The sequence below is a fragment of the Dipodomys merriami genome, unplaced genomic scaffold (assembly GCF_024711535.1).
Source record: "Dipodomys merriami isolate MVZ:Mamm:240054 unplaced genomic scaffold, mDipMer1.0.p SCAF_70, whole genome shotgun sequence".
NCBI lineage: Eukaryota > Metazoa > Chordata > Mammalia > Rodentia > Heteromyidae > Dipodomys > Dipodomys merriami.
This window is the reverse complement of record NW_027206291.1, coordinates 192,897-208,258: the sequence shown is the minus strand read 5'-3', so window position 1 is coordinate 208,258 and position 15,362 is coordinate 192,897. Positions and strand designations below refer to the sequence as shown.

Here is a 15,362-nt window from a genome sequence, read left to right as displayed (position 1 = left end):
GCCCTTTTCCACTTGTCACATGGAGGCAGATAGCCAAGAGCTTGGTCGATGCTCCCGGTTACAGATGTGGCAAAGCCTTGGCCACCAGTGGGCCAGACATGAGCTGTGGGTGAGATCCAGGAGGCGGGCCATTCTGGAGAGCAAAGCCCTGAGCAGAACCGGGGCACCAGTGTTCAGATGCTACCTCTGTGGCCCCTACAAGCTGCCCACTCTTCCCCAAGTGCCTACTTCCTCCTGCACCACAACCTGCCCAGCACTCCTACCCTCTTGCCAGCTGTCGTGCCTAGGCAGGCGTGCTGGAGGTCCCCGTTGTGCCCCTGGCACACAATGCTGGAGGACCTGGGGGCGGGGTGGGGGGGCTTTCCCAAGCTCAGCAAAATATTCACACACACACACACTCCACCCTGCCCCCAGCCCTCTGAGCTCCCACCACACAATGGGCCCTTGTCTCCGGGCTGCCTCTGAGCAGCTGTGGCACTGGGGCATGAGACAGCCCAGACAGGCTGGCACAGAGCAGGCGGCACACCTCCCCCTCCGGGTTGCCAGGCACTGCCTGTGAGCATAAAGGTGAGGCGGGGGAGGCACAGGCCCCGGGAAAGGCTTTAATTAATGAAGTTAGGGGTGGGGATGCTCCTCTGGGAGCCGGAGCTGGATTGAGGCGGGGACATTGAGGTCCACCCCAGCTGTGGATAACTCTGGTCACTGGCTTCTCTCCTGGGCTTCCTCCTGGCTTGGGACTGGCTGTTGGCTGCTGCTCCCTCATGGGTGACTCTGTCCCTCAGGGCACAGGGGGAAGTGTCTGGAGGCAGTTTGGGTTGGCACAGCTGGGGTACTGCTGGCACCTAGTGGGCAAGCACTGTGCAGTGCACAGGACACCTCCCCTCTGCTGCAGAGGCAGAGATGTCCAGCCCAGATGTCAGCCCTCGGCAGCTTAGAGGCCGGAAGCCAAGCTCACTCCCTGCCCTCTTGTCTCCTCTCCTGGCTCCCAGGGCCGGGGAAGCTCTGCTGCCCAGGTTCAGCCACAAGAAGGGCTTGAAGGCACTGGCAAACTTGGTGGCTCTGCAAAGCTTGGCTCCTGACTCAACCTCCCCTTTGTGTCTCCTGCAGAATCCGGACAATCAGATAGTTCAAACCAGCAAGGAGATGCGGACATCAAACCACTGCCCAACGGTTAGTGTCCCCTTCCTCTCTCCATCACTGCCCTGGCCACCCTCCTTCTTCCTCGCTACTCAGTCAGGAAGTGACTGGACCTGGGCTGCCATCCAAGGGGAGGGGGCTCACTGGGCGCTGACCCCTGTTCAAGGTTGACCTGGGACTGGCAGAGCTCTCAAGGATGGGGGGGCGGAGGAGGCTGGCCATAGGGGGAGAAGTTTTTGAGGAACAGAGAGGGGGCCCTGCCAGCCTTGCTGCCACTCACCAACCCTTTTCCTTCCCTCCTCAGGGCACTTAAGTTTCCAGGACTGTTTTGTGACTTCGGGGGTCTGGAACGTGACAGAGCTGGTGAGAGTATCACAGAGTAAGTGAGTCCTGCCATCTGGGCTGGGTTGGGGGTGGGGGATGTAGGAACTCCCTCACAGGGCAGACTAATGGGGCGGTGGAGCAGAGGTCAGCTCTGCCCCTTTGGCCCCAGGCTGGGTGAAGCCTAAATTATCCAGAGTCCCATCTCTAAGTTTCCTCCAGCCCCAACCCCGAGTTACCAGATTTCCTTGACTGCGAAGGTGACCCACCATCCTGTCCCATGGCCCCACAGCAAGCTCTCCCAGAGCCTCTTGGAAGTAAAGACCCCCCCCCAGTCTGTGGGGACCCCTTCTCACCCTCACACCTCTCATTCGTTCTCCCCAGCTCCTGTTGCCACGGCATCAGGGCCCAACTTCTCGCTGGCGGACCTGGAGAGTCCCAGCTACTACAACATAAACCAGGTGACCCTGGGGCGGCGGTCCATCACCTCTCCTCCTTCCACCAGGTGAGCGCAGCTTCACGCCCTTCTCACCTCCATCACCCAGTCCTCCCTTGTGGAGGGCGCTGGCTTTCATGTGGCTTGGGCCCATGCGGTCAGCCACCCGTTAAGCTTCTACTTTATGTGGTCTCGAAGCACACGGCCATGGAGACACAAACCTTCACAAGGCATGGCTCTGGCTAGAAATGAGGGTCCAAGAAGGCCCCTCTTGTGGGGATGTAACATTTGAGCCCAGCCCCTCTGAGTGATGCCCAAAAGGCATGTGGACATGCGCAGTGGGGCCAAGGGCTGGAGCGTGGCAGCCTGGGATGTGTGCTCGGGGAATGCGGCTAGAGGCCAGGAGCCTTTGGGGCTGGCAGATGAGGAGGGGCTCTCTGGACTCCAGGGGAGGGGACAGGGGTCAGGGTATACCTTACCGGGGAGGGCTGGACCATATCCTTTTTGAGCATGGGGACATTATTGTTTACTATGAGGATTTTGACATTGATTTTGATTTTGCTAAAAATCGCCTATGAATGCATTTGTCCTCTTAACGACTGTGTTCCAGCACTCCTGAGTTTAAATCTCCCACAACTACATTTTGCAACTTAATGACTGTTGTGGAGCTCCTGAGGGCCACAGCAGGCAGGGGACGGGGTTTACCTCCTCCTCTGAGCGGCCTTCAGTGGCTGCCAGCAAGGATGGGGTGCTGACTCCAGCAAGCGGGCAGCTCTGGGGTCCAAGTGCTAGTTTAGGGTGGGATGTCCAGTGGAGGAGACTCCAGCAGTGCTGCTGCTCACTGGGGAACACCCACAGGTCATCAGGGAGCCTTGCCCACCTGCTCTTTTTCCTCTTCTTCAGCACCACCAAGCGCCCCAAGTCCATTGATGACAGCGAGATGGAGAGCCCTGTGGATGACGTGTTCTACCCTGGGACAGGCCGCTCCCCGGCCGCCGGCAGCAGTCAGTCAAGCGGGTGGCCCAACGATGTGGATGCAGGTATGGGCACGGCCACCCGTGCTTCCCGCCATCGCCCCTGCTGCCAAGTGGCACCTGCTGTCTCTCCTTCCTGGTCTGAGGAAGGCAGGCCAAGCTGAAGGGGAGCGATGAGGAGCTGGGCCACACCAGAGCTTGTGCATGTGGAGGGTAGAGCGTCGTCCAGCCTCCAGTGCGTTGCCGTGGGGGCCTTCTCCTCATACTCTTCTGGGTCTCTCTTTTTCTTTTTCTTTTGGCTGGTCCTGGGGCTTGAACTCAGGGCCTAATCACTGTCCTTAAGCTTTTTGGCATTCTACCTCTTGAACCACAGCTCCACTTCCAGATTTTTGGTGATTAGTTGGAGATAAGAGTCTCACAGACTTTCCTGCTCAGGCTGGCTTTGAACCATGATCCTCAGATCTCATCCTCCTGAGTAGTTAGGATGATAGGCGTGAAGCCCCAGCGCCCAGCCAGTCTCTTCTCTTGGTATTTCTTCTCTGAGGGAATTGGCCAGCTCTTTAGAGCAGTCTGAGGCCTCCTTGCTGACTGAGGTTTGGCGGTGACCTACATTGTGAGGTGCTCAGCAGTATTCCTGGCTTCTGCCACAGATGCCAGTAGCAAACATCCACCCTGGGTTTTTCTTTTTTGGAAGTACTAGGGCTTTGTGCTTGCTTGGCAGGCTCTCTACCCCCGGGCCACACCTCCAACCCTTTATTGCACTGCTTATTTTGAGATAAGGTCTTGCTTTTTGCCCAAGCCTGCACTTGGTCCGTGATCCTCTTGTTTTATGCTTCTCAAAGTAGGTGGGATGTCAAGCCCTCAACCAGCTGCTTCCAATGAGATGGGGTCTTGCAAACTTTTTTGCCTGGGCTCACCTAGAAGCTCGATCCTCCTGAGCTCAGCCTCCTGTGTAGCTGAGATGATAAAGGTGTGCCACTGCATCCAGCTATATCCCAGAGGGTTTTGTTGTAGAGATAAGGTATTGCTAAATACCCTGGCCTGGCCTGAAACTCTCCATCCTCCTGCCTCAGACTCCCGAGTGGTGGGATTACAGGTATGCACTCTCATACCCAGCCACCCTGTTTTAACGAACAAAAGTGTCTGCACACATTACCAAATGCCCCCCCCCCCCCCCGCCCTACTAGGGGACAGAATCTCTGGAGCTGAAAACTGCTAGCCTCAGGGCTCAGCTTTACAGAGACGCTCAGAGTAAGGGAAGGATGGGCAGAGCTGTTTTTAGCCCAGGCCGGGAAGCTAGCAAAGGGCAGAGTTTGTGAAGAGCCCAGGAGGAAGCTGTCTGGGACGTTCCCAGTCCCCCCACCCCCACCTCCCCCAGCAGCCCCTTCCTGTCACCTACAGTGCCGACTGAGGAGCCAGCAGGAGGGCTGTGCGTGTGAGGAGACTGGCTGCTCATGGGTGGCATGCACCGCATGGCTTCCTCTCCTCACTCGGGGGGGGGGGGGTCTCCCGTGGCCTGTTGCGTGGCAGAGGCTGGGGCTGGAGTAACTGCGCAGGCTGGGAGTGGCCACGTGCCGGCTCCTCCTGGCAAGCCAGTCCCTGTCACCAGTCCCTGGGAGTGTCTTTGGAGGCCCTCAGGGAGGGAGTTGACAAAAGAGGACACTCTGCTACATCTCAGGTGGCCAGTCCTCAGCGAGGTGACCCCATCTGCAGGAACTGGGGCTAGCGTGCTCTGAGGGCCTGCCTACCACCACCCATCTTCCCGGGAGGGTCCCAGGCCTGGATCCCAAGGAGCCCTTGGCTCCTGCCTCCTGCTCTCTTTTCCTCGCTGTCTGTTCTCACGGCCGTTTCTGCTTCTCCAGGCAGTCCTGCCATGCGTAGTACCCCAGCACCCTCCTCCAGCACCCTGGCCCCCCCACCCCCACTTGTCGTTGTTTCCCTGGGCTGCGACAAATCGTCAATTAAGCTGCCCAGCTGCAGGACAGGGAACAGCTGCAGAGGCGCTGTGCAGCAGCAGGGACAGCTGTGCACAGCTGGTGGGGCGCTTCCCCTCCCCATCGTGCCAGCTATCAGGTGGCACACAGCTGCCACTAGATAACACCTCTGCTGGCGGCTGGGAGCTCTCCTCCCCCGCCTCCAGCCTCTGCGTGAAGATGGCTCCGTTTCTCTGTTCTGCAGCCCCTGCCTCCACCCAAAGCCACAGCTCATGCCTGGGTCTCCTGCACCTTCCCCTCCTGGCCAGGGCCATCTCTGAGGCTCCATTCAGGACAAGGCACAGGCTCCCCCAGGAAGAAATGCCTGCTGGGAGCCTTGTTTGCTGGGTTCTGTGTGCCTGCTGCGCTGTGAGGTCAGAGGCAGAGCCTCCAACTCCTGCCCAACAGTGCCGGCTCTTGTGGACGCAAGAGCTGAGCAGAGCCCCAGCCTCCACACCTCCTGGCCTAGGCCGTCCTGGCCCTTTGGCTCTGACTCCATGGTCCTCCAAGGCCTTCTGACCTTGTCCCTGCCCTCCTGTTGGGCCGGGCTGCTTCCCCTTCGGGAGTGGGGTGCTGGCTTCTTTCACAGAACATCCTACCGCCCCTCCCAGGTGGGCCCTGGGTCCTCCTCACTCCCTATCACTCCTGTCCCCGCCCCCCTTTTCTTCCCTTATCCACTCATGGCGGACAGTCTGTCTCCCCCTTTCCTCTTTCTAGCACATGTCACCTCACAGGACCCAGGGGCTTCACTTTCCAGCCTGTCCACCACCAGTCTTGGGAGGAGCCGGACAGGCCAAGTGGTGGGAGGACTCCCAGAGGAGGCTGGTGGTGGACAGGGGTGCCGAGGAGAGGAGGAGCGAGCTGCTGGCTTCCCCAGTCCCTGCTCCCGCCCCAGCCCAGCTAAACCTGCCCGTGTTGCTGCTTCCTCCCCCCAGGCCCGGCTTCTCTAAAAAAGTCAGGAAAGCTGGACTTCTGCAGTGCCCTCTCCTCTCAGGGCAGCTCCCCACGCATGGCTTTCACCCACCACCCGCTGCCTGTGCTTGCTGGAGTCAGACCAGGTGAGACATGGGACCTGGGAGGGGCGCGACGGGAGGCAGCTGTGTGTCGAGGGGCAGCTGGCCACGCAGAGGAGCTAGGGCTAGCGGGCGCCATGCCCCAGGCTCCCTGGATGCCCCCCCCCCCACAAGCAGGCCTGGTTTCCTCAGAGTATCCGGCCACTCAGGCCCAGTTCTGCTTGGACCCTGCCAGGCTTTTCCCCCACCCTCTCCTGCTGCCCCCCAGTGCCTGGCTGGGCTGAGCAAGGGCTGCTCTCTTAGAAGGAGCCCAGGGTGCTGTGGAGTCAAAAGGCCTCCCTGGCCTGTCTCAGAAGAGGGCTGGACCTGGGGGACAGGTGGCTGTGCCCTGCTCTCCAGGGAAGAGTGCCCAGATGGCCTGCCTAGTTGGAGGGGCATCTCTTGCTTCAGTCTCTGCAATAAGATGCTCAGGACACCACCTAGAAACTTTCGCCTCCTCCTCTCACTCCTCTCCTGCCAGCCTCCCTCTGCACCATCCGGCAGCAGGAGGCCTGGCCTTTGTCTGCATGCCGCCCCAGCTCTGCCTGCGCCTCCATAAGACCCAGAGCTGGGAGTTTTACCTCCTGCCTTCCTCCTCAGGGCCTCCTGGCTGTGAGCCCAGAGGCAGCCAGTGCTGGGGCAGGGTGTGGTGACGAGGTGGGGGCGGGGAGCCCAGACCCTGTGCAAGCAGTAGGAAGGCAGCAGGCCCCTCTCCACGCCGACTCCGTTTTTATGAACTCCAAAGAGAAGCCAAGTTTCCTCAGCCCCCTAATGAAATGGAGAGAACGAGCTGATTAGAACCAGACGGGAGGGGGAGGACCTGAGGAAGAGCTGAGGCCTGTGCCGGGGCAGGCCTGGCTGTGAGGACACGTGCAGTGACAATGGGGCTGAGACCCCGGGGATGCAGGGGCTGCGGCAGAGCCGTCTACATCCTGTCATCTGTCCTCATCAGCCTTGTACCCAGGGCCCTGGGGCCAGGGCACAGACAGTGAGGGGGCTTTGGGCACAAAAGGTCAGGAGGAGCTGGGCGCTGGTGGCTCACGCCTATCATCCTAGCTACTCAGGAGGCTGAGATCTGAGGATCAGGGTTCAAAGCCAGCCCAGGCAGGAAACTCCGTGAGACTCTTATCTCCGATAAACTACTAGAAAACCAGAAGTGGCGCTGTGGCTCAAGCGGTTTAGTGCTCGCCTTTGAGCTGAAGAGCACAGGGACAGCGCCCAAGCCCAGAGATCAAGCCCCATGACCAACCAAAAAAAAAAAAAAAAAAAAGGTCAGGAGGTACCAAAAGTCGAATTATCAAAATAAGTAATATCTTAGCCAGGCACCAATGGCTCACACCTATAATCCTAGCTATTCAAGAGGCTGAGATCTAAGCATCACAGTTCAAAACCAGCCTGGGGAGGAAAGCCTGTGAGACTCTTATCTCCAATGAACCACCTAAATGCTGGAAATGGTACTATGGCTCAAGTGGCAGAGCGCTCGCCTTGACAAAAAGAGCTCAGGGTCAGCACCCAGGCCCAGTGTTTAAGCCCCAGGACCGGCACGCGCACACACAAAAATTAAGGCGCTATTTTTTAAAATCGAAGCTATTGCAAACAGAAGCATGCGATGAGGTCAGGTGGGGTGATGCGTGTTTCTAATCCCAGTATTCAGGAGGCTGAGGCAAGATTTCGAGTTCCAGCCTGATCCTAGCTACCGGGGAGGCTGAGATAAGAAGGATGGTGGTTTGAGACCAGTCTGGACAGAAAAATCCCTGAGCCTTCAATCCAACACACCTGTCATCTCAGTTCCATAGGAAGCGTAAATAAGAGGATCATGGTCCAGGCCAGCCTAGGTACTAGACACTGCCTTGCCTGCCTGAGTCACCCTAATCCCCACCTTGGTTCTAATCAAACTTTATATTTACAGAAGCAGTCTGCTAGCTTGGCTATTAGCTGTTTTTAGATCATTTAAATGTCATTGATCTCAAACGTCGGAGGTTTTTGTGGCTGAAACCAGTGCTCTTCCTGCTTCTCCCTGCCCTGCCCTTTTTTGCTGCCTCAACCCTGACCTTTCCTCTCCCTGCCGGTGTGCACAGGGAGCCCCCGGGCCACCGCCTCGGCGCTGCACTTCCCCTCCACGTCCATCATCCAGCAGTCGAGCCCGTACTTCACACACCCGACCATCCGCTACCACCACCACCACGGCCAGGACTCCCTGAAGGAGTTTGTGCAGTTCGTCTGCTCAGATGGCTCGGGCCAGGCCACCGGACAGGTGAGTCCCAAAGGCCAGGAGCCCCAGTGCAGCCTCTTGTCCGTGTGTGTCTCCACGTGTGTGAAGGCCGGGAGCCCGGCTGGCTCTGGGGCGGCAGCAGCCTCACAAGCTTCCCCTTTGCTGGGCCTGAGGCGAGGTTCTGAACGCTGCACCAGGATCTGCCCATCTCCTGGCCCTCCCGGCAGGACTGAGCCTGAGATCTATCCAGCCCAGACCTCTTCAATCTTGGGGTGCAAGGACTTGTCAGGTTCTAGACTACAGTGTGCTATCCTGGCACTGTTGACATTGGGAGCTGTGTATTCTGTGCGGTGTGAGACCTGGACACTGGACCCTGTGGGCATTTGGTACCATCTACCTGCTGGTGCCAGGCACCTCCCCCTCCCTAGTCGTGGTCATCCGAAATGTCTCTGGCTTTCACTGTGCTGGTGGGGGACAGGAACACCCGGGGAGGGGGACCCAGTCCAGAGCTGGCACGGACACTCCAGTGTACCTTTCTGGTTGTAGGCAAACCTAGGGGGCAGAGGGCTGCCCCGCCGACCTTTCCCCAAGCACTAGGGCCAGGCCACGGGCCCTGCACAGCACAACACAGCACAGAGATTGTCCCTGAGGGTAAGAGGGACACATTCAGCCCTTGGGGGCCACTCCGGTTGCTCTCTTGACAATGCTGGGCGCTGCGAAGCCTGCTGTGATAAGTGGGGGCGGGGCAGGAGGCCCAAAGGGTCACGCTTGGGCCTGTGTTCCCCCGCAGCCGCGCCAGAGGCCGCTCACCAGGAGAGGGCTCCGTGTGGTGTCGGCGTTTGCTAGCACTGCACTACAGCCTGGGGTGGGCCGTGGGGTGGCCTCCTGGCTCTCTGTTGGCACCCATTGTGGAACCGGTCCACTTTCTTCTCTCCTCCTTCTCCTCCTCCTTCTGCTGTCTTTACTTCCTCTTCTGTGTACCGAGAGGCTTTCCCTCTCTGCCTGGGCTACTCCTCAGCACGCCTGTGGCCTTGCTCACCTCTCCGGACAAGCTCTGTCACTCTTAGGAATGGACCTAGCTCCTGATAGCCGCTGTGCTGTCCTCAGAGATGTGACAGCCCTGTCCCCAAGGGCCTGTGGGTTCGGAGTGCAGATGAGCTGGGCGGAGGAAGGAGGGTCAAGTAGGCCCTGCCCACCTGCAGCGTGCGTTCTGAGCCTGGCCCTCAGCCTGGTGGCCCAAGATAGGAGCTCATTTACCTGGAGGGCCGTCCTCTGTGGACAGGCACTTGGCTACAGCCAACTGCACCTAGAGACATACACAGGTTGAAGCAGCGCAAAGCAGGCTGGGAGCAGCCTCTCTGGGTCTCTTCTTAGGGCCTGAATCCATGAGAGGACAAGGGGTGCGTCAGGGAGCTTGAGGGGCCCATGGCCAGCTTCTGAGTGGAAGAGCCAGAAGCGGGGCAGTGCTTGCTCCCTGCCACATTTGGAGCAGCAAGTGTCAGCCGTCCATGTGGGCGAGGGTCGCCCGCAGGCCTGGCACACACAGGCGGCTGGGCCTCAGCCTACAGCTGCTGGAACAGCAGGTCCGGGTCAGGCCTTTGTGCGTGCATCTGCTTGGGGCTGGACTGCTGGCCAGGGCACCCCATACTTTCAAATTCCAATCCAGAGTGTAGAGGAGGGGCTTCCAAAGCACCTTGAGAGCCCACGACAAACCAGCTGTGCAGGAAGGCATCCGCAGAAAAGAAGTTCACTGACGTGGCGCAAAGGTTTGCCGGCACTTGAGAGCCCTTCCCTCCACCCAGGGTCACGTACTGGTTTCAGAGAACCAAATGTGTAATGGCCAAAGCCAAGTAGATACCACACGGGTGAGAGACAGAGGACAGAAAAGGTGCCTGGTTAGCCTGTTTCAGGGCAGAGAGGAGATGGTGGCTAAGAGGACTCAGCGGAGTTGTCCCAAGCCCATAGAGCGTGGGTGGGACACTACACACCAGGACAGTCAGACCTGGTATGTCAGTAAGGTGGAAGCCAGTCACCTACCGGCTTCTAGCCCCTGACCAATGAGGTCATTACAAGCACCATTACAAGACTTGTAACACCTCGACCCAGACCCCAACCGGAGCTCAGACATCCCTGCCCAGATGGAAGTTACTTCTAGAAATGGAAAGTCAGAATTCGGCAAGTTTCAGCGTTGGCTCCTATCAGGCCAGGCTTAGCCCTGTGTGATGGGAGTAGCGACTTCGATCTCTAAAGTGAGAAAGGAGGCTATGGCCACCCTGTGGTTGCAAGCATTTCTGGAAGGTCTGGGGCCAGTTGCTGGGGGCCCAGAGAGAAGGTGAAAGGCTGCAGTCTGCAGGGGGGAGGAAGGGAGGAGGGCAGGCAGGGGGAGGGGTTCCTGCTTGCCTGACAGAAGCCTACAGGCATGGACTGAGGGGAGCACTGTCTCTTGGAGCTCAGGGTCATCTGCAGACCCAACTCCTGCTGTCCTCTGAGCCCAAAGTGGCTGTTCCCAGTGTGACCACACAAGACACAGATCCACTGCCTGCTTTTGACCAAGGCTTCTGGATTTGTGTGTGTGTGTGTGTGTGTGTGTGTGTATGTGTGTGTGTGTCTGTGTGTCTGTGTGTCTGTGTGTCCATGCTTGAACTCAAGTCAGGGCCTGAGTGCTGTCCCTGAGCTTTTTTTGCTCAAGGCTAGTGCTCTAACACGTGAGTCACAGTGCCATTTCCAACTTGTTGGTGGTTAATTGGAGATAAGAGTCTCAAGGCCTTCCTTGACTGGACAGGTGTGAGCCACCTTGCTCCTGGCTTGAATTATTATTATTATTTTTTTTTTTTGCCAGTCCTGGGGCTTGAACTCAGGGCCTGGGCACTGTCCCTGAGCTTCTTTTACTCAAGGCTAGCACTCTACCACTTAAGCCACAGCGCCACTTCTGGCTTTTTCTGTTTATGTGGTGCTGAGGAGAGGAATCCTGGGCTTCTGCTCAAGGCTAGCACTCTTTTTTGTTTTGTTTTGTATTTTTGAGCGGGGGGGGGGGGGGGGGGGGAGGGGGTCTGGTCATGGGGCCTGAACTCTGGGCCTGGGCGCTGTCCCTCAGCTCTTCAGCTCAAGGCTAGCGCTCTACCACTTGAGCCACAGCGCCACTTCGGCTTTTTTCTTTTTGCTTATGTGGTGCTGAGGAATCGAACGCAGGGCCTCAGGCATGCAAGGCAAGCGCTCTACCACTGAGCCACCTTCCCAGCCCCCAAAGAAATGTTTTAACTTCTCTCTTTTTTTTTTTTTTTTGGTCGGTTGTGGGGCTTGAACTCTGGGCTTGGGCGCTGCCCCTCAGCTCTTCCGCTCAAGGCAAGGGCTCTACCGCTTGAACCACAGAGCCACTTCCAAGGCTAGGACTCTTGAGCCGCACTCCCAGCCCTTGCATGTCATGGTGAGGGAGGGCAGGAGCAGTGGGCGGAGCCAGTTGGGAGGGACAATGGTGTCAGACCCTGGCGCTGGGAGGGAGGAAGGAGAGCTGGGCCTTTCAGCTGTGGGGCTTATGAATTTGAAGTGGTGCACTTGCGAGTGCGAACTGAGGGTCGTGTACTTTTGCCAACTTCAGAGCATGGAGGTCAAGACCGGAAGAGCAGGATGGGGAGAGATGGTATGACTCAGGGAACTGGCTGGTCTCCAGGAGTGAGCGGGCCTGGAAGGGCATGGAAAGTACTCCCGTGAGTGCCCGTGAGGCCGTCCAGCCTCTGTTCTGGAACCGCCATTGGTCTGGAATGGATTGAAATGTCTGGGGATGTGAAGGTGGTGTGTGGGACCAGGAAGACCCCAGTCTGCTCCCCATCATGGGGGCCTTGAATGGGGCAGCCTGCGTTACCTGTGACCCGGTGAAGTGACACACTTCTTGTAGTGTGAGCTGAAGAGCACTTGGGGAAGTCTACAGGGTCTCTGGGATCAGACATGGCTCTGAACTCCAGGCCTGGCCAGTGGTCGCTGGGTGACCTCAGTTTCTTTAGCTGTGAAGTGAGGGCACTAAGCTCCCTCTGTGCTGGGTCTCTGCGCAGTAACGCTGGTGACTTGTGCGCAGGTGCTCCTTTGTCCTGGGGCCACCCTGTGTGCTGCAGGGTGCTAAACTGCAGCTCCCCCACTAACCTCCCACTTCCACCCCCGCCCCACAAATGGTTCTAGATATAGCCACCCCAGGTGAGGACAGCTATGTCCTGGGGTGGGGGTGGTGTAGACATGGTGGTAGTTAAAGGTGGCCTGCCCCCCTGGATTGGGAGGGGGAGACTCGCAGTCTTTGCAGGGAGGAGGCAGAATCTCACTATCATAGCGCAGGTGACATGATTGCCAACCGACTGACTCACGACCGTGCGGGCTCTGTGGGCGCTGCCCACCCATAGGAGAGGGGGGCCGGCGGAGGGAAAGCTGTGCCTGCAGAGAGAATGGAGAGCAGGGCCTGGCCTTCCCCAGCATGGAGGTGGCATCGAGGCGACCCTTCAGGGAATCTGCCAGCAAGAGGCCAGGGAGCCTGTGGCACCTGTGTCTCCCAAGCAGGGACCCTAACCACACAGGGCCTCTGCCTGGACAAGGACACTCAGGTGTGACACCGCAGAGGGTACAGGACAGGACCCACGCTTTTGTTTTTGTTTGTTTGCTTTAGTGTTGATCCTGGGGTTTGTAGTCAGGGCCTGGCGCTGTCCCTGAGCTCTCTTGCTCAAGGCTAGCACTCTACCAATGGAGCCACAGCGCCACCTCTAACATTTTTTGGTGGTTCATTGGCGACTAAAGAGTCTCAAGGATTTTCCTGCCCAGACTGGCTTTGAACCATGCACGATCCTCAGCTCTCAGCCTCCTGAGTCGCTGGGATGACAGGTGTGAGCCGCGGGTGGCATAGCAAGCCCACACTCTTGAGGAACCACAGGGACGCTGTAGAGAAAGGCCAGCCCCGCCCCCCACTGCCTGTGGGGTTCCTCCTGAGGCTGTACCCCCCCAAGTGCAGAGGAAGGTTTTTCTAGGGCCTTTGGAGATGGCAAGGTGAGCTGCCTTATCTGCCATGGGAGGTCCTCAGGTGCAAAAGAGTTCTAGAAGCAGCTGACTAGTGGCACGTCTATCTAAACCATTTTCCTTAGGAAATAACCAGCCATCTGTCGGACAACCCGCCCTCCTTCTACTTCAAGAGGACAAAAAAAAAAAAAAAAGAGAGAAACACCCGAGAGACCAAATAGAGGCCTTCCACCCTCCCCACCCTGCCCTGGTGAGGCCAGGAGGCCCCGCCCCGGCCCCGCCTCTCCCACTCCCACGGGAGCGCCGCTCCCACGAGCGAGCAGGCGCGTGCGCTGCGGCCGCGCAGGGGAGCGTGTGTGTGCGATGTGCTTTCATGCGTCACTCTATTTATGTTGTTCGCAGCCCAACGGTAGCGGCCAGGGCAAAGTCCCGGGGTCATTTTTGCTACCACCGCCGCCTCCAGTGGCCAGACCTGTGCCCCTTCCTATGCCTGATTCCAAATCCACCAGCACTGCCCCAGACGGCGCCGCCTTGACTCCTCCGTCACCTTGTAAGTGGACCATGGAAACGCAAGCACAGTGCCCAGCCTCCCGCCATGCACACGGTGGCCCCCCGCACTGCCCGGCAGGAGCGGCCCCTCCCCACCGCCAGGTCCCCCCACAGCGCCTCGGAGCCCCAGCCTCAGCCTCCCGGGCCTCAGCTGCACCAGGCCAGCACCCCATGAGCCTCTCTGTCCACTGCTCGCTCCCAGTGGGGGTGACCCAGGCCCCCCTGGGGGGCGGGAGGGAGAGCACGGTGGGGTGCCGGGCCGTGGGTGCCGGCGGGGGGGGCGGGAGGCACAGCCATGCCATCATCATGCCTGATTGCTGTTTTTTTTTCCTTTTTCTTTTTTTTGTTTTGTTTTTCTTTTTTGGTTTTGTTTTTCAATATATATCTAGTTTTTGTTGTTTCGTTGTTCCCCTATACACACCAAAAAAAAAAAAAAATCACTGTGAGCACAAGGTGACGCCACCACCATCCCCTTTTTGCCTTGCCCCCACCTCCATTCCGGCCCCCACAGGCCTCTGAAGACACAGGGGCTGGTCCTGACCCTGCCTCAGTCTCACATTTGGTTTCTCTCGTCGTTCCTCTTTTTTTTTTTTTTTCCCTTCCCTCCTCCCACCCCTCGCCCTTCCTCTCCCTCAGTTCCTGTCCTAGGTTGGTGGTTCTGAAGTTGTGGGTGGGCTTTGGGCCTTGGCTTACTTCATCTCTCTCCTCCCTCCCCCCCTTCCTCCCTCCCTTCCATCCATGCTTCTCTCCTTCCCTCCTTCCCTCCCTCTTTCTTTCCTTTCTTTTTTCTTTAAGACCAATGACAAATTTTGTCAAAGGGAAGAGAAGAACACTGAGTGGTGAGGCCCGAGGTGGACCTGATGTGAAGGACAGAGAGGCGGAGGAGAGCTGGGTGGCACTGCCCGTGGGCAGGGAACGGGCACGGGCGGGCCGAGCTCTGGGGCTGACAGGCCACAGGCCAGGGCCTGGCAGCCAGCCGACGGGCAGGCGGGCAGGCGGAGGGCGGCCCATCTCCCACTGCTGTCTGTTCGCACCCTCTGTCTCTCCTTCTCCCCTGGTTTGAGTTCGCTTCCCCTCCTCACCATCACCATGCCATCCTCTCATCTGCATCTGCCACGAGACAGGAACTCATGCTCATGGGCGTGGGGAGGGGCACTGGGAGGCAGGTGGGCAGAAGCCGGCGAGCACAGGCCCCAGGTGTGTTTGGCGTTGGGGAAAAGGGTGGGCTTCCCAGGCAACTTGTGACACTCCTTTAACCCCCGAGGACATCTCCACCCCCACCCTACTGGGAGTTCAGGGCCTATTCCTTCCTGTAGGGCTCCAATTCGACCCCCCCAAAAAAAAAAAAAAAAAAAAAAAGAGCTCAGGAGTGTTGGGTTTGTTCGACTGCTCTGATGCAGGACACCTTCCCCAGGACACTGAGCTTTGGGACTCTGCCAGGCACTATGGCCTCCTCCTCCTCCTCCTCCTGCTCCTCCTCCTCCTGTTCCTCCTCTTGACCCCTTGGTCCATAATCCAGTTCGGAGGTTACTGGTCCTTTCGGGCTTGGCCATCAACTGGAGGAGGATGGCGGGGGGGCCTGAGCCTTCCCAACCCTGGCCCCGCACCAGGCAGCCAGGCCGCAGGCTCCCCCCTACACCCCCACACCCCCCGTCCCTGGTCCTGTCTTGACGCAGCCCTCCAGTAGGCCCGCTGGGAGCTCCCTGAGGCTGCCCGCCC

The 15,362-nt window shown here is 58.6% G+C and overlaps 1 protein-coding gene across 7 annotated transcripts in view; it reads left to right on the top strand.

Moving 5' to 3' along the window:
• LOC138817648 (nuclear factor 1 X-type) overlaps positions 1 to 15,362 on the top strand; it is a 92,797-nt gene that overhangs the window by 71,767 nt on the left and 5,668 nt on the right. For 4 of the 7 annotated variants that reach the window (XM_070008150.1, XM_070008152.1, XM_070008151.1 and 1 more), the window contains exons 3-9: positions 1,108 to 1,170; positions 1,442 to 1,516; positions 1,843 to 1,963; positions 2,798 to 2,934; positions 5,777 to 5,899; positions 7,972 to 8,147; positions 13,497 to 13,644. In XM_070008150.1, the coding sequence (XP_069864251.1) occupies positions 1,108 to 1,170; positions 1,442 to 1,516; positions 1,843 to 1,963; positions 2,798 to 2,934; positions 5,777 to 5,899; positions 7,972 to 8,147; positions 13,497 to 13,644 (843 nt within the window). The remainder of the gene's footprint in view (positions 1 to 1,107; positions 1,171 to 1,441; positions 1,517 to 1,842; positions 1,964 to 2,797; positions 2,935 to 5,776; positions 5,900 to 7,971; positions 8,148 to 13,496; positions 13,645 to 15,362) is intronic. The other 3 variants (XM_070008155.1, XM_070008153.1, XM_070008157.1) reach the window with 3 other exon arrangements.